Source organism: Synchiropus splendidus, chromosome 15, assembly GCF_027744825.2.
Source record: "Synchiropus splendidus isolate RoL2022-P1 chromosome 15, RoL_Sspl_1.0, whole genome shotgun sequence".
Taxonomy (NCBI): Eukaryota; Metazoa; Chordata; class Actinopteri; order Syngnathiformes; family Callionymidae; genus Synchiropus; species Synchiropus splendidus.
Window position 1 is genome coordinate 10104930 of NC_071348.1, and position 24522 is coordinate 10129451.

At 41.9% G+C, this 24522-nt stretch overlaps 1 protein-coding gene across 1 annotated transcript in view; it reads left to right on the forward strand.

Annotated features, from left to right (window-relative positions):
• Positions 1–24522, forward strand: part of nkain2 (sodium/potassium transporting ATPase interacting 2) — a 76129-nt gene that overhangs the window by 17196 nt on the left and 34411 nt on the right. Inside the window, exons 2-3 of the mRNA XM_053887868.1 lie at positions 21980–22117; positions 22514–22594. Of these exons, the coding sequence (XP_053743843.1) occupies positions 21980–22117; positions 22514–22594 (219 nt within the window). The remainder of the gene's footprint in view (positions 1–21979; positions 22118–22513; positions 22595–24522) is intronic.

Genomic DNA, 24522 nt, shown 5'->3' on the forward strand with positions numbered 1-24522 from the left:
CAACCCTGGAACATGCCATGTCATGCCACATCTGCGCTACTACTACCAGGATATGCATTATATTAAAAATATATAGCTTCAATTTGACAGCAGTACTGTGAGGTGTTTTTACTGTGATCTTTGGTAGCAGCTCAGCAAGCATTATGTGTAATAGTAACCGCAGTTACTGTATTGTTACTTTGATTGAGTCACTCTGGTAGCGAGCTTGAAACCCAAACTGCATAAAACTCATTTGTCATATATCTCAGCTCTATTTTGCCCTTTGATCACTGGTGAACAAACAATATTTTTGGGACACACGGACTTGTCATTCGCCACTATCTGGTGCCCTCACATGCAAACACATCAAATACTCCTGCTTTGGCTGAATTCCTGAAGAAAACAGTCACTTCTTGAGCCGACTGTTTTCCTTTTAATCTTTGATGAGGTATAATCCAATTTCCCCCGTGTGCCCTTCATCCCCAGCCTGGAGATCATCCTCTTAATTTAAAATCAGTTTCTGTTGAACCCGGTTTCAGAGAGAGCCTCCCTTGTTCAGTACGATGTGTCGCACCAGCCGCCCGTAATCTGTTCCAGGTTCCCTGGCTCAGACTTGCGGGCAGCATAGATGGAATAATTTGGCGTAATAACACTGTTATTACGTCACATGAGGATGTCACAATGAGGATTTTTGTGGGGTACATTGTCACAATCTGACCTTTTGGTGGATGTCGAGACTTTAATGGTTTCAAATGGAATCATTATTCACTTCCAACACGGCAGACAGTTGAATCACTAAAATCAATTGATGTTCATCGGACTGTGGTGACAAAATGCATAGTGCATTCAATATTATTTTAAGGTTGTGTGATGAGACTGCAGGAGTTTATTGGGAATAATACAAAGGGCTTGTCTCCCTAGCATCTTGTCCAGCCGTCACCTGTCTGTCTAGGGCTCCAGGGACTCGTCGACAGGTTCATGCCGTTCAATTGATGGCACTTTATTCTTTAAACCTCCACAGCTTCTCATGTTTCTCTCAAAAGTACCAAATTTGCAAACAGTTCCTAAAGGTTTGACCGAAATAACTCGACCGCAGGCTCCAGTGATGGTGCCAGATTTTCTGCATCACATTGCATCATTCCTGTCAGTCGTAATGTTTTGGTTGCCCTGATTTTAGAATGCTGTGACATGGCAGAGGCTTTCTGAACCGTGACAGGTCACATTGTGGCTGCGCCCTGCCAAAGGCTCCCGTCATGACACCCCAAATGCTCCTTCATGATCACCTGCCAATGTGTGAATCAGATATCAGCAACTGGAATGTGATCTTGACAAAGGCTCGACAGTTCCTGCCATCGTGAGTAGCTGCAGCCCCTTCAGACCTTCATCTTATTGTCATGCAGACGTGAGTGGCACACTTGTTCGGCTCAGTAGCATTTTGTATTCTGGATATATACAATGGTGAAAAGAAGATGACTCACCAGATTTTACTGAAAAGGTTGTGGAAAACATCTCCCACCACATGACCTTTGACATCCTGATGCTTGAAGACAAGTGGTGCTAGAGCTAGATAACTTGCAGGACAGATATCATTTCCCATTGAAGAAAAGGTGTAACTTGGATGTAGTTATTTTTAATCTATTTTTTAAACATGGTTCCAAGGACAAATTCAATGCCCAAGAGGCAGGCTGTTGTGAAACGTTCAGAGCAAAATTGTATTCTACTCAGTTTACCACTGAGGTTTCAAACGCTTCAGAGCTCAGATTTTCAAAATGAAGATATCGGCCATGATTATGATATTTTTTATTTGTAAATACTTTCCCCTCTGGAATTAGTTGTGTAAGGAAAATGTCAGTTTTTCAGTTTCCATTAATAGCTTTAACAGGGTTTCATTTTAAATTAAAAACATACAAAACTTTTGTCAAGGAATAAATATGTGTCTTATCTTAATTCGAAAATATTATTATTATTATTATTATTATTATTATTATTATTATTATTATTATTTAAATTTCCTGCCAAGAATTAGTTATGGAAGGAAATTGTGCCAGTTTGTGGATTGTTTTTTTTTTTTATCTATTCTTTTGTATCATCCAAGAAGCAGATGAATGAGGTATACCACATGATGTTCCACTGTGTTTTTTTTTGTTTTTTTTAATGTGTTCTTTTTTCCATGATAAAGATATGTAAAGAAAATGCTGTTCCACTTTCGATTTATTTTATTTTTTGAAACAATTATTGACTCCTCTGACAAAATGTAAAAAAATCTAGAAATTTGAAATACTGTGAATACCGTTTCAAATGTGAGGTTTGGTAAATCAAATGACATCTTTTTTTAAAGCCATATGACGCTCAGGTCACAAAAGCAGCTGCTTTGTCAAATTTACAATAGAATTAATTCATGGCACGGAGATTTCTGTGAATTATTTGGAGCTACAGTACAATTTACAAGCCATACTCACCACTGCTGATAGAGCGAGCAGTGCTTGTGTTTCCCTGCTGATATTGATAGCCTTTATCAGAAAGAATATTACCGAGTGCTCCTCTAGAGGCAACCTAACGTTATTACTTACTCTTATTGAGCGTTTATTCATTAATAAGGCTTTATGTGGTTCAGTCCCCACAGGACAAGTTAAAATTTTACTTTAATAACATAAGATGAACATCAAGTGTGTGTAAGGAGAAGATTCAATGAAAGTCAAAACATGGATTCATATTGTTACAAGCTGCCTCCTCCCCTCCTCCTCCTCCACTCCTCCATCTCTCAGGATAAATCCAGAGTTAGGGCTCATGATGCCTTCAGGCATCAATGAAAAACACTATTGTTTCCATTTTGAATCCCTTAAAGCGTCGAACCAGCTCCACTTTCATCTTTACCTGTAATCACTTTCCCTTCAGCGCTCATCTCTGGCTGATGGCGTCTCCTCTCCTCTCTCCTGTCCTCCTTCTGCCTCTCAGGATGAATTGATTTAGTGTTATTACCTCACGCACCTGCCCCTGCTCGGACCATCTCGCCACCGCGCGCACGCTCACACACGCTGCGTCTTATTTTCTAGCTGTCACACAAACAGTAATCGCACCTGACAATCTCTTGTAAGGCAACTAAGAGTGTCTGAGCTTCCAGGGCGACTCGGTATCAGCATGCGAGCCAGACTCTGCCCAAAATAGAAGCGCAGTATGTTTCTGAGTGGAGGAGACACTTAGGTGGCAACAGTTCATTTACTGTGGTGTGTGTTTGTGTGAGTGTTTTAGTGCCGCATTAACTTCTTAAAAGAGGCTTTAATTTCCACGCTTGGATGAACAGATGGCATATTTTCCACATTATGCACGCTGAAGTGGAAATCTAAAGTGGAATTATGTTAAAGTGAAATACATCAAGAGAGAGACAGGGAGGTGGGTGACCTTGTTAGCCACGCGTCACCCGTGTCTGGGAGCCACATAGTTTTGTGATGCAATTGGTTCTTGATATGATAACTAGGGACAACAGGATTCCAACAACAGCCCAACCCATCAACACAAGACAGACATAATTAAAAATGCATTTATTCATTTTACATTTTCTTTTTTTCCCCCAGTTTTGCTACTCCCATAGTCACCTGCAGTTATTATTATTATTATTTAGAATAATAATAACAACGTTATTTTTTATGTTCTTATTTTGCAGAGCGGCACATTTCTGATGGCCACTTTCTTAAATATCAATGGTTAAATTTGACTATCTGAATATGGGCTTTTGGCATGTGAAAAAAAATGGTATGAATTTATGTAAGTGGTTTGGAATACTGACTTTTAAAACATGCTTGTATCCCAGGGTTTCCTACAGTGCTTTCTTGTTCTGGCCTCAGCCTTGACTATGTACTTTCAGAAGTCGACACAAAACTACAAACATCTCAGAGCAGTCTCTGAGCCCCAATTTAGTCCCAAAATAAAGCATACAGAACGCAGTCTGCATCACAGAGACCAACGTTCTACAGGTTTGCTAGTCGCATTGCTAGATGCCAAAGCCACCTTGAGTTCTGTTGTAGCGTCCTAAACCTTGTGCCACGATTTTTGCAACAAACCCTCATGTTTTTCCTTTTCTCATCCTCTGTTCGCCAGAATATACAATTTTTCTTTGTTGCATCGCAAGTTGGAAGTGGCTGTTAGCCACTTTTAAATTTAGCTTTTAAAAATGTGTAGGAGATTCCAAACTGCGCGAGGACGACCGCTGCACTTCCGACTGCAGGAACTAGCCAGTGTGTGACAGTCAGGGAACATCCTGGATTAGAACAGTAATGCTTCACTGAGGGCAATTGTTTCCTCACTCACACCTTGGGAAAGCTGCGTTTTGCATCCTATACTGACGAAAAAGGCAGCCTTCTGCGTCGCATGTTGACGCATTGGCAGTGCATGTCCTAAGACACGTAAAAAAGATGGAGGTTGGGGTTAGAATAAGCCATGGATAATGTGTCAAACTGCTATTTAAAAGCCATCGAACACTTGTGCGTTTTAGTCAGTATAGGACGCAAAAGTCCACTTTCCCAACATCAATATATGAGGCCATGGTAGTGAGGATGGGTCCATTACCTGCTGTATGTATATGTGAGATGCTAAATTGTGATGATAATTCTCAAACGCAGCTGCAGTGTTAGTGAATAGCAGTATGTGAAGTGAGCTAATGTGTATTCCATCCAGTTCCGGCGGTCACTGAGCTCTACTCTACACTACTATCCAACTGACTCTGTAGCTCGGTGGATGAATCTGTGCTCGCAGTGGCCTTTCACGCCGACACCAATCTGGTGGCACCGTGAGAATGAGTGGCAGGTAGAGATACACTCAGTGATAAAACACACAAAACAAGACAAATGATGAGTGAAAAATAGACCCTTTTCATCTCAATTGAAATCGAGTTGGAATGAAGTAGTTATATTGACAAGCAACCTCTGGATTATCACGGGGAAAAGAAATATTCAACTTAAACCCCAGATAGTTTCATGCAGTGTCGGCTGGCGGAGTGATTCATGCAGATACAAAAGTGAAGCAGAGGGCTCAGACAGGAAGTGTGGCACATGCGACAACATTTTCCTCCACGTCAGAAGAAAGCGAGCCAGTACAGTCGGGTGATCTGAGCTGAGTTCATGGCAGCGACCTGGTGATTGATGGAAATGAAGGGAGACGACGCGTAATGCCGACACTGTCAGCTGTCCAATTGGCAGAAAGGATTTTATGATTGATGTGCGGCGAGGAGAGTGGAGAGTCGCACACCTCTGCACTGCACTCTCAGCACTCAGGCTGATTGCATCTGATGGTGTGTGTGTGCGTCTCTTAGTGGGAGTGAGTGTGTCTGAGAGTGGTTTTATTGTGTGTGAGTCGGCATGTGTGGGGTTGATTACGCCGTCGATCGTCTGCCGGCATGTTGGTGCGCGCACTGCTTTGTGTGTTGCTGTGGAAACCTCAGTGGTCAGGAAGTAGGAGGGAAGGACGGAGAGAAGGACACAGGTTCGGGAGAGAAGGTGTGTAGGATGGATGGGTTTTTAAATAAAACTGCAGCGGAGGGCAGAGGCGAGGCTTAAATATGGAAGTCAGAGTCGAAGGTAAAGTCCGAGGGGAGGAAATAAGTGAAGTAGTGGAACAGAGGCAGAGAAAGGAAACGCAGTTTGGACCTCATGGACCAGACCCATGGAAAACAGTGTTTCTGGGACAGGAATCAAAATATATATTCATGTCTAAACAAAATTGCAACGGCACCAATCAGAGTGGCAGAGAGTCAAAAACAAAACAAAGGATTTCAGTGAATGGTTTGGGATTAGTTAGCGATTATGGATGCTTTGAAGATGCCCGAAAATGTGTCTTGTTTGAATGCCACTGCCGCCTGCTGTCCAACGGAGCTCATGGTGTTCAATGACATTTCAGTTTTTTTGTCGTAATATTTGGGGGGAAACAAAATGTTAAATAATGTAGCAATTGTTTTTCCATATTTATTTATTTATTTTTTGACTAAACTCAAACTTTGAGCTTTTTGAAAAAAAAAGACATGAATAAAATTAAATCTCAAATGTAGGTGTACCATGTTGCCCACAGATTGTATTAAATGTCTTTTGAAAGAAATGATTAAAAAAATAAAAAGTGTCATATTTTAATTAAGAAGTTAATAGTATGACAGACATTGCAAGATTAATACTCAATAAATAAAAAAATGTATTATAAGATTATAGTACAAACAAAATTGTTTAAAAAATGAAAAAACAGACTGTAATGTGTAATTTGAAAAAAAATTAAGAGAAAAAAATAAAATGCAAATAAAAACGTAGATTTCCAAGTCGAAGCCAATGTATCTTGAACAGTATTTCAGGAAATTGTAATAATAATTGGATTATATAACTTTAAATGTTACAAATAACTCTGTGTGACAGGTATAGTGGTGTTGTCGCTTTAAGAAACACTTTCTTTCTCGTATTTTTCACAAGATGGTGTCGACTGTGTCCTCAAAACACAACACGCTCCACAAAGTTTCTTCACTTCTTTCATGTGAGGCTTTGATCCCCAGGCTTTTGCAGATAAGTCTAGAAAGTCCATTGCATTCCCCACTTTGACAAGAAACCAGAGAGCCCAGAATACTCCGTACGTTTGACTCTCCTGCTACTGATGGAGAGCTGAGATGGCGCTGCTGTGATGTCAGCTCTTTCAACTTCTTCTTTGAAGGATGAGGCAGTGAAAGTGGGACACAACGACACCGTGGCACACTAAACTTAAGAGTCGCATCACTTCAAACCAAGCTATAGTGAAGTCAGTGTTTATCGCAGGGTTGGGATCGCAATAGAGCCGTAACTTGTGGATATGAGGTAAACATGTTTGTCATGCATCATGAGGTTTTAAAAGGACTTTAACTTTGCTCGCGCTGTTTCCATATAAACATCAGGGCCTCACAGACTCAGCGCCTAGCTATTAGCAGTAGCAATAATTTGACTGCAAAGTCGTGATCAGCTGGAACATGGTCTCCTTGTTGACCTTTATTGAAAAACATCTTCTCCCTGGGAGAATTGAGGATTCCAAAGGTCTTGATGAATTTGTCGCCAGTCCTTGAATAATGATCAGTTAGCGACATGTGAATGCTCAAGTGGCTCCGGTGTGTGTGGTGCAGCTTTCTGAGGAAGGGTCACCGATGGGGCAAACAGCCGGCTAATGAAGACTGGCGTCTGTATCTGTGCAATTTACGGCCGGGGGAACGACCCACCAGGCGAGGTGAGGTGCTGGTTGCTGAGCCTGTGTGTGTGAAGGAATGTGTGTGTGTCTTCAGTCAGGACTTTTGTTTGCTAAATTATCAATTGAGAATTGAACGACATCCTTTTTTTTGGGATCAATGAATGAATGGAAATGGTACTGGCTAGGTAGAAGCACCTGCATTGGCTGCTTTGGTTGTTGCTCGATGGCGGCAGATATGTGGCAGGCATGTGGCAGCGGCATGTAAGCGCCTTCCATGTGTGAAACTGAAGATTGAGGAATAGTTTCTCAGGAATGCTACAATAGAATGTGGCACAAATAGCCACTGGTTTCACTGTTCTCTGTCCATAATTTTGGGAATCCTTTCCTCTCCTGGAGCTGTTGCTGCCCGATACAACCTGTTGACCTGCCATGCCCTTTTGAATATTTGGTTGGTGAATAAATCATTGTTCAATCATTGTTCCTGTTTATCTTGGTCCTGGATCCTGACTTTTTGGTCCTTGTTCCTGGGTATCTCTGCCCTCATTGGATTCTTCAGGTGAATCTAAATTAAGTTGGTCTTAAGTCCTGGTTGTCTCTGTCCATGGTCCTGGGTTAGGGGGTCCATGGTATACATGGACCTGGTATATGGGTCACTGGTCCTCGCTCTCTTGGTCTTAAGTCCTGGCTGTCATGGCCTTGTTCTTAGCTATACTGGACCTCCATCCTGTTTGCCTCTGTCCTTGGTCCTGAGTTTGTGGGTTCTGGATCCTAGGTCTCTTGGCCCTTGGTCTTGGTGGAGCTGATACTTAGTCTTGGAAATTTTTGTCTTTTGTCCTGGCTTTCCTGGTCCTGGATCCTGGCTGTCTCAGTCCTCACCGCTAAGTTCGTGTCTTGGCTTCTTGGTCGTGGTTCCTGGACATGTCACCTGACTCGATTCTCTCAGTTTTTGGTCATATTTTGGTGACTAAAGAAATACTACTAACTAATTTAAAAAGTATAGCTAACACGAATGCTTCACCTGCCAACTACATTAGCTTGGATTATTGCTTCTCTTAGAAGTTTTGAATTTCCAATCATTCCCATGTTGAAAATAACTGGATGGAACAGCTCCAGTTTGATTAGTCCATGTTTTATCAAATGAACACCGACCAAAAACTAACTGGTATTAAGAAACCATTTACACCTGAGAGTGCACTCACCCTCAGATCCCTGTTTTCATTTGACTGTAATTCCTCATGAACTAAACAACCTGAGCTTTGCAGACTAAGCAGTGAGGCAAGGAGAGAGGCTGAAATTATAAAGATAGAAGCGGCCATCGATAAACAAGGAGGTAATTTCTTTGACTTTCAGTCCAGTCTGCCTCATTCCCAGAGTTTGTTTCCCAGTTGGCCACTGAACTAAAGTGCTGACTCTCTTGTCATTCCATTAGGTTGATAAGAAACAAACCGGCTGGGACCCAAACACACGTCGCAGCTACACACAGGAGCGTTCTCTCTGGTCTGGGAAGAGACGGGAATCAGCAGAAATGCTTTTGTCTCGTTCCATAGCGACGCGTGGTTTGTTTTCTAAGCCTAAAGAGCAATATACTTAAGTAGTGTGGCAGTTGAAGTGCAGGAAGACACGATGGATTGGTGAATAAATAATGGTAAAATAGAACTCACGAGGAGGACAGGTAAAGACAGCTTTGTTGAGTGTTGCAAGCAGAGGAGACAATGATTCATCACTTTGTTCTCCAGATCTGTTTACGATGTTGAGGCGTTTGACCCCAAGTCCACCCCACAAGGGTGATCAACCCCGGTGGTTTAATGCCGCACAGTTTGGGAAAACAATTGCCTCAAAGTCACAGACAGCAGCTTTCATTGTCAAATACTTATAATGTCTCTCTGACCTCCCTGGTGGGCCGCCCTGGTTTTCTCTAGCAGTAAGCAACTTCTCCAAGCAAGGGCAAACAAAGTGACTGAGTAGCAGCTACATGCGCTACTTTGATAGCATTTCAGTGAAGAGACAACAAACATGAAACTGAGAGTGAATGCTTTGTTAACATGCTTGTTACTAGGGCTTTTTAAAACTAGTTTTTTTTTTCTCACAGACTCACAAATGTTTTGTTGTCATGGTATTAATGTCCTTCTTTACCTTTTTGAATTCTCTTCTTCCTGTTCTCATAGTTTATCTTTCGGTGGTAAGCGCTCCACTGAGATGGTGTCCTGCATTGGTTTCACAGTCTCCTCTTGTTTCTGCTCTTTTTTTTAGACTTTTTCCTTGCATTTACTTTTAACTTCTTTTCCATCGGCTTTATATCCTTCACTTCCAATCGAATCATTTTATTTATACCCTTCATTACCCTCATACTTTGTCTCCTAAACTCCATTATGGACAACTCTCCCTTCTTATTCTCAATGGTTTCTGGTTCACTTCATGGTCTGAATTTGGTGGGGAAGTGGACAACTTTTTGGCCTAACTTAATGGACATGAAGCGGTTCATAGAGAGTTTCAGAGAGCCTAGTGGAGACTAGTGGTGAAGCCTTTTTTGAACGTGCCCTTTCTGCAGCCCATTGTGCTTAAGTTCTTCCTGAAAAAAGTTACTTTTTCTTTCAAGTCTGTCAAATTTCTGTCTGATCCTCCAACCATCAGACAGATAAACATGGTGTTTGTGCTATCCCCCTTCAGCCAAAGTACTATTACATTTCAGTATCGTCCTTTTGGATGGCCCAATATATTATTTCCACACTGAGTGGCCTTTTTTTTTACCGTGATATTTCTAGCGGCGGTGAACCTGCAACTTCATGGTCTTGCACTCTGACCACTGTGAGCAGTCTTTGTGTGAATAACTGCTCAAAGGTTTTGATAAAGTGATGTTGAGTAGCAAAATACAGCTATCGAATGCAGTCTTTAAAGAGGAAAGACAAAGTATATTTTATACATACATCACTGCTGGCACCGTGAGGCGCAGCCCATGCCGCTCAGGTTTGTCGAGTGAGAGCTAATATAGTCTAATAACATCATAGGGAGAGGCGTTGAAAGACTTTTCCCCCCAATAATAATTCTACTAGTCAGTGAGAGTTGTTGATATGAATCTGTGAAGTCCTGCTCTCGACTCACCGAGTCAGCTACTTTGGCAACCGAGGCTGTAAATCATACCTGATCAGGCTTTAATCGTTTCTCATTTAATCTCATTTTTTGATCTCACTTGCTCCTTTTCTATTCCGGTTGCTCATTAATTACTTTATCACGCTGGTTATTGAAGCTGTGTCACTTTGTAATTCATGTTATCACAGGATATGAGATATAGCAACATGGCTTTTTAAAGAAACATTCTCCCCATCTGTTGATCAAACTGCATTGCCTTTAAGTTTATATTAAAGTCAAGTTTCAAACATGTTTAGAATAAGAAAAAAAAACAGGCCAAGCTTGCCAAAAGCAGATATCAGTGGAGCTGATATGGCCGGAAACTAAAAACATTTCTGGCCTCATTGGAAAATACAGTTTGGCCTTTAGAAGCATGTATCCTTGTGATGGAATGCCGTGGAGATTTATAGCATCATAAATGGCTTAAGTGCATTCTGCTCGTGGCTGTGTTATACAGTAAACACAGCGGCGAGCCTTCGCATGCAGCCGGGGCATGTGCCAGTCGGGCTTCCGCACCGCAGAATGGACCGTGCCGCAATGTGGTCTCGGTGATAGCACCCAGAGCAATATTATGGTAATACAGCCACATTTTCTGCTTCATAAGTGCGAGCAGCTGGAAATAAAGCAGCCGGCACCCGTTGATGCTATGAGCCCTGTGAGCACAATGAAGTTCATTTAAATAAGGTGACAAAGTTGGCGAGCAGTTCATTCTCAGCTGGGCCACCGCTTCTTCTTTTCATGTCTCCCATTGAGCCAGAGGCAGAGTTAATTTAGTGCTGGCTACACAGCCAGACACAATAAAACACATTGATGCTGTTGTCTCCTGGTTTACAGAAGGAGCAGCAACAGTTTGTGTTGAAGTAGCTGCTTCCCAGCTGCAGTGTGAGAGGAAAATATCCACGATCTTCATCAGACATTCTGGGCCACACAGCATCCAAAATCCAGAGTGCAATGCTATAAGGACAGATATGACTCCATGCGTCGTTTCATGGTGATAACTGATATTTTATTCCCTGAAAAGTGCCACTACTTATCTGGAAAACGAGACAAACTGCCCTTGAATGTATTTCGGTAAATAACAGTCATCTTGCTATCAGGCTGTTGCTGCCACCATCGATCTGCTCTAATGCCAGCGAGGGAACAGCGAGCGAGTGTCGCTTTAAAAGGAATTCATAATTCTGGGACAGCGGCTGATCTACACCAAAGCTGCTTGCGGTTTCACAGAAATAGACCTTCAAATTCACTCGCCGTGCGCTTGCTTTATGCGTCATTCTTCTGTTGATATTTGGGTCTTGTTGCTGTTTATTTACTTGTTATAAATAATTCTCAAGAATTAAGTGAGGTCCATCCATGTACTCTCATCTATGCTCCTCTATTTCACTTGTATATCCAAAGTAAAAATTCTGCTTTGTTGACACGATGCTCTGGAAACATAATCACAGTGCAATACACTCTAATACAGATTTATTCTCAGTCATTATGCCATACATGTTCGATTGATTGTCTTTGGGGTTAAAAGCCGGACCCCCCACAACAGAGGAACATTGGCTAACTATGACACAAAAAACACGATTCTGAACCCCTGTAAATATTATTTTGCTGCAGGTATTATTCGATCACACTTAATATAATTGATCATCCGCACATTGTATTTATTAGATCAGTCAACATTAAATACGCAGCTCGCTTCCGAAAAAGTGACAAAAGTTACTGAAGTTAAATTATATTTATTTATTTAGTTAGTTATTTAGACAGACGTGGATACATATCTCTCCTCCTTGAGCACTATGTGTCACTGTGCTCTGGTGGTTCATAAGTGTGACGCACATTTGTACGTATTGTATTTGTCATCTTCGGTTTACATCAGACTTGGGCAAAGTGGGACCCGGGGGCCATATGCGGCCCAATGCCTGTGTTTTCGTGTCCCGTTTTGATGTCAGCCTCAAACTATAACTAATATGTCCTCATTTTTTTTGTTCTTTCTTTTAGTCTCCAACAGCACTTTAGCAATAAATATAGCATGTTCTTATTTTAAGACTAAAATTTTCTTCTTTTCTTTGGCCATTTTGTGTTTTTCTTCTTCCTCAAAATACAATGAAGGAATAGTGAAAATATTTTTTTAAATAAATTGCCTTTTTATCTTGAACATGTGATCCATAGTTGATTGATATTCAAATTAGGTGCATATAAAATGAAACATTTCAATAGGTTTCATGGTATATTTACACTTCATAATATCCTAACTTGCATTTCATCGTCTTCGGTTCATTTTGTCCTGGTTACTTAAGTATATATGTTGGCTATGTTTCCGTCATGTTTTGTAGTCATCGCTGTCTTTCTTTTGATGATGGCCCCTCACTAGCGTTACAGTTTCTAATGTGGCCCTTCAGGAAATGTAGTTGTCCACCTCTGGTTTACATGGTAGCTCACCTTGTTGCGAACAGTTCCAACAATATCTGTTAATGTTTTTGAGGTAGCAAGCCTTTGCATTTGGGTCCAGTTTGTCTTGGAATTGTCCATTGACTAGTTCTTTTTTTTTTTTTTCATCGATATATTCCTATATTCCAGTACTAATCCTCGAATGTAAACACCCTCTGTTGTTACTGTTACTGTTGTTACCAACTGCCCATATTGCATCACGTTGAAGGCAATTCCACTAAATGTTAAGGGCTCTTCACGGTGTCGTTTCCTGGGTCATCGCCTGGAACTAGTGATGGGTTGATGAAGCTTCATAAAACTGTGTCCTCATTTTCAGAGCCCAGTAGATGGCGCTCTTTGTATAAAAAAAGATAATGTGGGGTTTCATTGAAATGATTTCAATTTTTCATTTTAGAGCAGAGAGCGTCATCTAGTGGGCTATGAAAATGATGACACAGTTTCATGAAGCCTCATCAGCCCATCTCTAACCGGAACATGACTCAAATGTGGCACCTTTTGGATGACAGGTGGCTCAGGACGTCCGCCTAAAATATGAACCCTTTCAGGCACAATACTGGCCGTAACGCAACATGCTAACATGTTGTTGTTCCTCTTTACAAATGATAAAAAAGGAAAATAGCTGCAGCCACAAGCACCTTCTTGTCAGTGTTGACATATTCTAGGTAATAAACTGCTGCTCAGTCGCTCAAGTTGTGAAACCAAGTAATGAAATCCATTTCATTATAATCATGTTAACCCCAAACATCCATTACTCAACCCCTGCGAAACACACAAACACACCACAAACAGAGATGTGGTTGATCTCCTCCTCCCCCGTGAGGTTACTCAGAGACACCAATATCCTCTTTTCTTTATCAGTGTGTGTTTACTAATGTGTGTGTGTGTGTGTGTGCTGTAAATGTTTCCTTGCCCGCTGGGCCTCCATCTGCGGCCTTGTCTGGTGTCATCTCCACCCGTACGTATCCTCATATACACACTACAACACAGTCATCCTTGAAATACTGAACACTTAAAAACACACACCTCTAGAAACACCATTACATCCTTAATGGTCATGAAAAAAAGAAGGCCGAGACTCGACTCATGAAATAGAATATTCAAGATTAGACACACACACACACACCTTATATACACAATTAAACCCCCCGGGTACCATGGAGGTGCCTTTTAATACCAGCTATTTATCATAAAAGCAGTTGAACCCCCTTCACATGACACACACACACACACACACACTGGCCTCATAAAAGCAAGGCCTTCATAGATCAGCCATTAAGATATAAGAGCCCACGAACACAAAAGCATTGTGGGATGATAATTCATTTAGTGATGGAGCAGTGATGTATCTGTGTTTCTACAGTAAGTGTGTGCGTGTGCTGCGAATAGCTTAGCAGATGGAAGTAGAAGAAGAAACAAGAACATGTGGTGGATGAAAGAGAAGGGAAAGTTCACTTTAAAAAAGTGTGAATGATGAAAAACAACAGTTGAGGATGAGTTGACAAGGCTTTCTTCAACTTTACAAATTGAAAGTACAGCTACAACTCTCCCCAAGCTAATCATTTAACCAATTCTTTTTTCGGCAAGTCGATGTTTCACCACTTTTGTGAGTCTCACTCTGCAGTGATTGATGCCTGAACTCGCCACATGAATTGACAGAATCATTAAAAGAGCTCGCAGGAAACTTTCATTTTGTTAGATCAGTCGGACACTTGCTACAGTTTGATAAGGAAAAAACGCAATCCTGGGTCAAAATAGTTCCATGTTGTGTGCAGCTGGCCCCGCTTCTTTTCACACTGCGATGGAGCTTCTGGTGTGTAGCATGTTCATTCACAGTAAATCAAACACACGTGAATCGGTTTACACTTACAGTCTGTCCATGTTGATACATCTTTGTTGTGTTTGTACTTGCTTACATTACACAAAAGTAAGAAACATGCTATCCAAAATATATATATATATATATGTTCATTAATGCATAAATGGAAAAGAGACCAGTCATGACAAGCAAAAAAACCTCAAGAATCCCAAATAAAGGATGAGAAAAACGCCCGAAAAAATTCAGAGGTCCAAAGGCTTTTTCAGTTCTTGTCCCACTGGCTTCACTAAAACTCCTCTGAGGACCGTCATCCTGCAGCCATCTCTGGTTCTCTGCAATAAACTGGAATGATCAGGGCGGCGAAAAAAGATCCCGAAATAGAGGGTGAACTTGCGCGGCCAAAGAACGAGATGGGAGATCAGCTCGAGCGCCAACTGATTATCCTGCGTTTCTGACATTTAAATGTCACGTTTACATGAGGAAATGTTTCCAGGAATATTAATCACCTTCGACGTTACTCTGCTGAGAATGGATCCGTTGGAGGTGAGGAGGAATGCAATGCCTGAACGGTTGACAGCCATGGCCTCCATCCATCCACTGTCCAGCATGTTGGCAGTCAGAAGTATAAAACCTGACATCTGGACAAATGTGTATAATCACAGCTGCGATCTATACACTGTGACAAGAGTAAGAGCCGACAGATTGCCGGGGTTAACACTTCTGATATTAGACGCCAGATATTAATACGGTTTCCTGTCAGCGTGATGGATCTGCTTCGGCTCAGTTGACACCAGAACAATCCAGGGACAGCATCACGAGAGCCGCGGTGTAACCAATGATTGTCAACAGGTCAGTCTGGATATCAGTGATGTCAGCTCTTCTCAGGAACTGAAGATGAATGTTGACTTCAGTACACAGCGTCGGATCATGTCTGTTTTGTCTACACCCGAACCTGAAGACTGTTGAGTGAGAGCTGATGTCAAAGCACATTGATGATGCCAAACAAATGGAGTTGAAGTTGAGTGTGGCTATTTGAGTCGAGTGGAACGAGTCTCTGCTGAAGTCTCGCCAGTCAAGTCCAATAAATCTGGTGACTAGTTATATCGGGAAGGTTAAGTCAAGTCACTTGGCACTAGCATCGCCTCTGACTCACACCAGTGACCGGATGTCAAACCTCATCGCTGTCCGGACAATAAAATGATTTTGAGTCACTGCAATGTGGGATGTGTTCAAGTTAAGTCCTTGCTTGTGTCAAGAGAAAGTCAAGTCTCTGCGTGTGATAGACAGGTTGTCAAACAACTGCAAATGTCAAAGTGATATGGTCAATTATTGCGGGCTTCAAAAAAGCCTCAGTCACTGTCAACGTGGTGTGAGTAGTCAACATCATCAACCACTCGCTGCATTAATGTCATCGGCTGGTGCCTTGTTTTTGATGCTCTTTTCATATGCAATCTGAGACCTTATTGATCACATGAATTTCAGCCCTGACTCGTGTCACATGACATGTCATTTGATCCAGTTTCCAAACTCCTCCCTTGTCATTACAACCTCACACCTTTGATTCAGCTTGCCTTATAGCATGCGACGCACTGCCTCTTAAAAGTCTTTGTTTGAGAAGATATGTATTTTCAGAAAAATAAAAGGGGAGAAGAATCTTTGACTGGTCTATTGGATACTGACTGATGCAGTGATATGAAAGAATAATTATCAGCGCAGACGGGGACGGCCGAACTCTCTGACCGTCACAGGACTCCAGAGTCTTAAAAGTGTCTTTTTATCTGAAAGAGCAGCAGAGATTAGGGAGCAAGGGAGACAGAGAGGAAGAGGGGGACAGGCTGACACATCTGATATGAGGAGTCGATGAGATGGAGGGAGAGAGCATGCGACGATTGTGACATTAACAGGGGGAAGCGGGTGAGGGAGGCGACGCTTCTTCTGGTGTCGAGCAGTTCAACTCCTTTCCTCACCTTCTGCTCTACTCTCATCCCTTCTACATATTTCATACGTCTGTTCTCAGATCTGTTGTCGTCTATAAACGCAATTTGCTTCATCGGCCTCCTCCGTCCTCTCCCTCCATTAGGCCCTGAAAACCCCCTCCCTTCTTTTTCCATCTCCTCCGCCATCAGTCCAGCTTCTCGAGCTCCATTAGAATTTCACCCTGAGGTAGATGTGAGACCCATCTTGATACACTTTTGAACGATCCGATGGCTTCTCAGGTGAACCCATCGCTCGATGTGATTCTGCGATGTTGCCTATATGTTAACATTCAGTCAGCAGTCACCCTTTGACTCCGCCTTAAGCGGCATGCGGGCGATTGCTTCAACCCTACCGAATATGAGGGCTTCCGCCGAAGCGGCCCCTAAAATAGAAGGCCATTCCATTTATGATGCATGCCGCTTGTTAACCTCTGCAATCTAGAGGAGAGCGGATCGTTCAGGAATTCACCCAATGGACGTCATATTTCACTCCAAAACATCAACATTATGTCATGACCAGAGGCAGGGGCACCAAGCCATGAGGAGAATGACAATCTCGCTTGGTACTCGACTCCGTGGACAAAGACGTTTATCGTGGAGGTGGCAATTCCTCAGTGAGGAAAGTCACTATTGGCAATTTTTGCTTTTCAATGGAGACTGGAGTCTGGTCTGTCTGCCTGATGTGGTCCGGTGCTGGGACCAGAAATTGCGCTATTTTACCAAGTGATGTTTACTGGTAGGCACGTGTACATGGTTATATCACGGGATAATGCTTCAATAATGCTGGATTTATTATTTATTATTACGTTTTTTTTCTTTATTAAAATAGTTTGTTTTACTTAAAATAGTCTAGATTTAGAAATTGTATGTCTTTATCTGATATTCTATTTTTTTTTTTTAATCCATGAATCAATTTCAAGCTCCTCCAATACGTTTGACCTGCGCAATGTAAAGTATTGCTTCTGATACATTATCATTATTGTGTAGGAAACATTTCTCAGGAGCAGGAGTGAGCACTTTCATGTCTACTGTGGTGTGGTGCTTGAGTCCATTTATGTTGTTGGATTTAAAAAAAACAAAAAAAAACTAGAATGTCAGATAAAAACATACAATTTCTAAATCTAGACCAAAAAAAAGATTTAATAAGTTAAAAAAATATATATCACCTTTGCGCAGGCGCTTACCAGTAAGTGTCAGTTGCGCAATTTCCGATTGCAGCACCGGAATTTTCGGTGGACCACATCAGGCAGACGGACCAGAGCAGCCAGTGACAGAAACCACAAAATAGATTTTATTTGTCTCTAGTTACCTTTCACAATAAGAGTTGGGTTGGAAAGCTACCACATTGCACTGAAGTCGCCCAGCGACGAACTGAAAATCACACCATTTTGTATGGTACGTATCCCTCCTGCAAAGACAACACCAGACAATGTGTAGGCTGAAGGAAATGGTTGAATAAAGAGCAAGCATGAGAGGCATAGGTCGGATTTGTCAAGACCTAACTGCAAAGCAGTGACTTATGCAGTGATAAAGGGAGGTGAGGAAGAGCAAGAAGCAAGTGCAGGCAGGGTGGAGGCAGAAAAATTAAGGTAGTGGAGAGTGACTTGCTGTGGCAACACCTGAGGGGAAATAACTTGAGCTTTGAACACATTCACAATCCGAAGGCTATTGGTCAAGTGCGTCCAATGTTGGTGGTGAAGTCAGAAGCCTATGATGCTCATATGAGACGCGACATATAAGTGACATGAGATCAATTTTCAAGAGCCATAACCTCCTCTTTAAAATCCTCTTTAAAAAAAGACAACATAGCATGATCTTTGTCCTTCCTTTAAGGTTTACCTTTGCAGATATCGCAATTCAACCAGGCCTAAACTTAAGGACTTGCTTAGTTAAACTCCCTTCTGTGCAGACAACCACGGTGAGGATCCATGGTGCAGTGAGCTCCCTTGGTAGAAGACTTATTTCTCGTAATTACATATCACTGCTCTCCACTGTTGTATCAGTCATTGAACGATATGAGTGAACAATATTGTACTTTATTGATAACAGGCCCCACTTCTGGTTTACATCCTCTCTCCATTCCGTCGTTCACTTGCCGTGTCGGAGCTCTTTTGCTTGTGACCTTTAAAAAAGTGCTGATCAAATTCTGCGGCTCATCCCATTACAGAAGGCGGATAAGGAGGGAGGCGGAGGCGATGAGGTCAGATGGGGTAAAATAAGACAGTGAGTCGACGATGGAGAAACAGTTAAAGAGTCAACAGAAGGGAATGAAAGGGTGAATGGTTTAGCTTGCTATCAATTGAGAAAACTTCTTATAGATACTTTGTGTGTGTGATTTTTCTGTCTCAGATGGTTGTAAACTTTACTCCCCTAATAGAACTCCGCCGCCACGGTGGTTCACTGTTAACTTAATTATGGCCGCCCGCCTGCGCAGCATCCCGCAGCGAGCGGCAGAAGCAATCTCCTATCGATTCGGTTCACACAACGATCAATTCATCTCCATTGGAGGCTATTAGGAAGCATTTGTGACTACTTATGGCTGAGAGAGAGGGAAGGGAAGATGAGGCCCCGGGAGTGGGAGTCGGAGAGATAAAAGCTCGTCGGGAGAAAGAGAAGAAGAAAAGTGAGTCAGAAGGAGGAAGTGAGAGCTAATGGTGGAAAATGTAGGGGTGATAGCTGGAGGAGATGGAAGTTAGTGAAGGAATTGATGCTAATCTGTCATCTGGTGTTTCTGAATCGGCGTTATTTTTAGCTGTCCGATGTTCACCTGCAAACGTAGCTCAAAGAATCCTCAAGTGTTGGGAGGAAAAGGAGTCCACAGAAGTTCCGCTGTAGCTGAGTTCCAATCCAATTTGCTTTCATTCTACATATATTCCTGCTTTAGATGTGTGGACCTTATTCTTCTCTCGTGCTGTCCAGTGGCCCCACCTACAAATATTATGAACAGCGACACATATTATTTTGCGGAACCCCTTAGAAAAGTTACCCGGTTCACTTTCCTTCTTGCACTACACACTCGGGGTGTTCAACCAGGGCTGAGGCTCTTTCTTTCGAACCACAACTTATCATATTGTTGGCTCAGTTTTGAAAGTAATGCGCTGTTTTCCTGGTTTCTTTTTTTTTTTTTTTTTTGATCGCCTGCTATATACTGTGGCTAGTCGAGATAATAAATGCCAACTATTAAAACCCATTTATGCTTAATGTTACATAGTGATCCGGACGGAGACTTCTGTCCCTGTTCTGCCTTCATTTCGTCAGTATTTCTGCAAAAGGTTTACGGATAAAGGCCAAACAGAGCAGTTCCACCAGTAACTATGTTGCTGTCCCCATCCGATACGTAGAAAACATAACAATGACTGAAATTCTCCGTCCTCCAGTGGCTATATATTGAACAGCCTCAGGCTCCTACAATGTAGCTCTTGCTCTTTAGTGCAAGAGCTACATTATCAATACTTCTTCCAGGGTCGCCATGTTGGTTTTGGAGTTTGTTGTCACCTGGATTCTGAGCTGCTCCTTCTGGCGGATATATTGGTGAACAGCAATACCAATGCAAAGAGAAGCATGTCATCAGTGACAGAAACAATGTTTGAAATGGACGGGTACAATTTCATATGTATAGGGAGCATAAATGGGCCTTTAATTTGAAAATCTTGATGCAGATGGAATGGAATGCGATGCAGGATTGTGTCTGTATGTGTGTGTTTCAAGGTGAAGATTGACTGTTTTGGTTTTTTTTTAGTTGGTGGTGAAGAAGGGAAACTTATTTATTTAGACAAGTACCAGGAGAGTGCTGAAAGCTTTCAGTTTTATTTCCCTTTAAAGAAGACTCTTATGGAACTTTTGTTCGGCCTGTGACTTGTGGCCCTTGCATGATTAAGTTTCCACTCAATTTAAGAACCTCTCTGCTGACCCCATTTGGAGGCTGATTTTACTTCACAAATGAAATTTCTCAGAAAACAATGAACCTCCGAATGAGCTGTTTTTCTGCAGCCGGCTTTAAAACAGCACCACTTTTTGGTACATGTAGCCGACTTCATAAACCTCCCAGCTCCATGTACTGTAGCATCTATAGAGCACCATTTGATATTTGTCCCAATTGTTTGTCAGACCAGAGATTTGAGCTTCGGAGAAAGACAATTATTGAAGCTTACCCAGAATACCAAGTGAGAATGCTTTGTCCTGCAAACCAGCCTCTCAGACCAACTTGACAGGAAGGACTTCTAATAACCCAAGAAATCGATGCAGCAGTTTCCTAAAGTGCGCAAACAAATTAAAATAAATCTGGGCGTGTGTAAGTGTGTGGTTTATTGTGTGTCCCAGCTGTGGCTGCGCAGACTGTTTATATTATCTGTGATGAAAGAGGGGTCCCCCAGGGGCCTCTGTAATGGGCTGGGAGGCCTCTGACTTCTAGTAATGGCTTTTGAATGTGTGTGTGTACGTGAAGGAGAACTCTTGCAACACTATATAATTGTCAATGGGAGGAGGTTTGTGCATAATAAAACAAGGTGCAAAGAGGGCGGGAACATCCAGTCTGTCACACACACACACTGCCAGCTGAGCCCACTGTGTTGGCTGACAGCAGGTGCTGTCAAGTGCGAGACCCCCGGAGGTGCAGCATCATGGAAACACACCCATGTTGTCGCGCGTATTTTCAGTTGCTCTTTTTGTTCTATAAGCAGGAACATTCTTACTAATGTCAGCTGGATGTATACAAGGTTAAAATGCGTGTGTCAATGTGTGTTGTGCGTGTGTGTGTCGCAGAGAGCCGACTGTGAGATGCTGCCATATGGTCTCACTCCGGGGTGCTCTCAACTCAACTGTGCGTTTGGGTGTGTTTGTGCATTAGATAAACGTTTACAAGTTTACAGTTTACAAGTATATTAAAATAACTTATATTATAAAAATATTTATAAAATAAAAGCTCAATAAATAAGTATATTTCACTGTATAACAAAGTATTAACTAAGATTGGGCTGATTATATTTCAAAATAACATAAAAATGTGGTGTAACAAACAAAGTAGTGTTCAGAAACTGGGGTATTGCTATAGCTGGATGTGTTGAAAAAAAGGTGTGTGTGTGTGTTTGAGTGAGAGCTTGTGTGTCTAATATATTTAGTAGAGCTATATCATCTGCTGTGCAAGCTTCATTAACTATCACAGCAGGAGGCAGCAGCGAGTGAACGATAATAAACCTACTAATGCACACACACACGCATATGGTCGATGGGGCTGAACTGGAGTCCATTGACTACAGACGACAGCTTACGCCATTATGAAAAAGCCACGAATAAAAAAAAAATGTCCTTTAATCAAATCCAAACTTTAAAATCCCGTCCAGGTTTTCCAACATCCCACCAGGGCAATAGGCAGTAAGTCAGGTCTGGTCCCATTACCTACTTTTCAGACTGTTTAAACATGTCTCCATCAGAAGTTTGATTCCACTTCTCCTCCTCGTGCTCTCAGGTCAGCGTGTTGGAGCGACAGATTATCGACTTTCTGGGGTACCAGTGGGCCCCCATCCTCATCAACTTCCTCCACATCATCATCGTCATCCTCGGCCTGTTTGGTACCATCCAGTTCAGGCCCAGATATGTCACCGGGGTGAGTTCAGATCCTTCAAGTGAAACCTTATTCTATCAAATAGTTACATATTTGTGGCGAGGAATTCTAATAACATTAAAATGTATAGTTCTGATTTCATCACAGATTTCTCTGTTCAGTAGGCTCTTTTAATTTTATTTTTAAAACTAATTCTAAATGTTCTCCTTGGATTACGTGTCCAAAAAAGGTCTTTATTCTTTGCTTCATTTTTGGCTGACCTCTCCACAAACATTGCAGTCTTGAGCACCGAGTCCAGCCTAAATATCGGAACTCAAAACTGCAATGAAAGACTTCAGATATTTTTGGAATGCTGTATTATTGTAACAGGAAGCTAACAAAATATTGCAGTTGAGATGCACAATAAACATACTATTTTCATGTTTTGTGTGACTTCAGTACGCTGCCTGGCTGGTCATGTGGATGACCTGGAATGTTTTCATCATCTGTTTCTACCTGGAGGTCGGAGATCTGTCCAAAGTAAGAACCATTTTCCTCGATTGTATCACAATATATGTCGTCATTGCCATGAAAATATTTGGGCCAGGTTATTATTTTGTAACTGCCATGATTCCCCTGTGTTCTTGGTGCTGCCAAGTGGGCGTATGGATCCCATGTTTTAAGCTCTTTGCTACCATCTAGTGACCAAAGTGTTCAGTAGCGCCGGTTGATGAAAGCTAGTGTTGGCTCTGCAAATATTGTGGCTGCCTCATCACCTTGTACGTACTTCGACAGCCTTTATTTATTTATTTTAGCATTTTATTGACCTGCTTGAGTATTATAATCTGTGTTGAAAATATCTAATGTCAGTATAGAGTGACAGTCCAGCGAGTCAATAACATATGTAGGCTAAACACAAGAGTGATGAATTAAATTCACAAGATAAACAATTAAGATACTCTGTGAGAATGTCTCTGCAATTTTAGCTCCTTCTTTTAAGTGAGCACTAAACTGCATATAAACTTTAATCGACTTTCTTTTGTTCAGTTTCAAAGCAGTTTCAGCAACGGTGAAATCATCAAATTGATGCTTCATTACCGTTGCCTCCTTTAGCGGCTCATTTGTTTCGTAGAGCTGTTATTTTTCATCCGCTTCAATTAATTTAGGAAGACTGCTGATTATTTTAGAAACAACGTTGGAATGCAAAACACAAAACTGCCTTCCCCATCCAAGACTCTGGCTCACGACCTACCTTAAGATGTGTGTGAGTCAGTGAGTTTGTGACACAGTTTCTGTCAAGATTCTTCACTCAACAAGAGAGATGTTAGTTGCCAAATGTTGTTTTGGTCCTTGAGTGATTGGTAGTTATTACGTACTTGTTCTTCCTCTGTTATTGTTGCTAACAGTGAGGTGCTAGAGATGTTTTTACTTAGGATTTTTGTTGCTGATCACCAATATCGATCACCAGTACCGATGACAGGGATTTGTAGCCAAAATGATGAGACCTTTTGTGGACGTGAAAAAAATGAACCATAAAATCATTTTAATTCAGACATGTTTATATATACATCTTCAAGGAGGCAAAAAACAGAAAAACCTTGTAGCATGCAGCACCTATTCTGTCAAAAGAAGAACTGAAAAACATTTAATTTGATGTTAGACGTTGCACTTTGGTGAATCTCTTGAGACTTTGCTATGTCCGTGAAATATTTACATACTGGCTGCTTCGAGCGGGACTCCAAGACTGAGAGCACCGCATTTATGAAAGTTTCCCCTCTGAATGCTTTGAAACCAAAAACTGCAGCGGCAGTTCGTTTGGCGTTCTGAATGTCATGCTCAAACCGGCATATGTTGCTAAGCGCTAGCTGCGCTAACAGCCTGCTGCTAAGGAACCAGGAAGGAAGGAACCGGAAAACTCTCCATGCGCCGTCAAGTGCTGGAGCTTTAAATGGCGTGTTTCATTTTGACGCGCTTCCGTGCACAGCATTGTCCCTCAGCTGCAGGATGCAAACTTGACATGACAGATTGAAAGAACCTCCACAGCAGACATGCTGCTGCTTAGTGAGCAGCGAGGAGGGAGGAGCGGACACATCACTACCAGCGGGGCTTCATCAGAACGCCGGATGTCATGTGATCAGTTGTTGCAATGGACAGTGACAGGTAGTGATCGACATTCATCGGTCACACTGATATCGGCCGATTATGATCGGTGACAGATCGAGTTTATACCATGTCTGCGCCACTCATAATGTGCGAGTGTGCTTTTAAACTTGTCACTAACCATGACAAAAGATACATGTTCTTACTAGAACAGACAATGAAGCTTTTTCTACCTTTTCTACCAACCACTGAAACCAACAAAGCATCTTCAAATATCTCGAAGTATAAATACAGTCGGGGAAAACACATTCAGTTGGTAGTTGAATTACTGGCCTCACCAGCCGTTTGCTCTCCTCAGTCATTTTAAA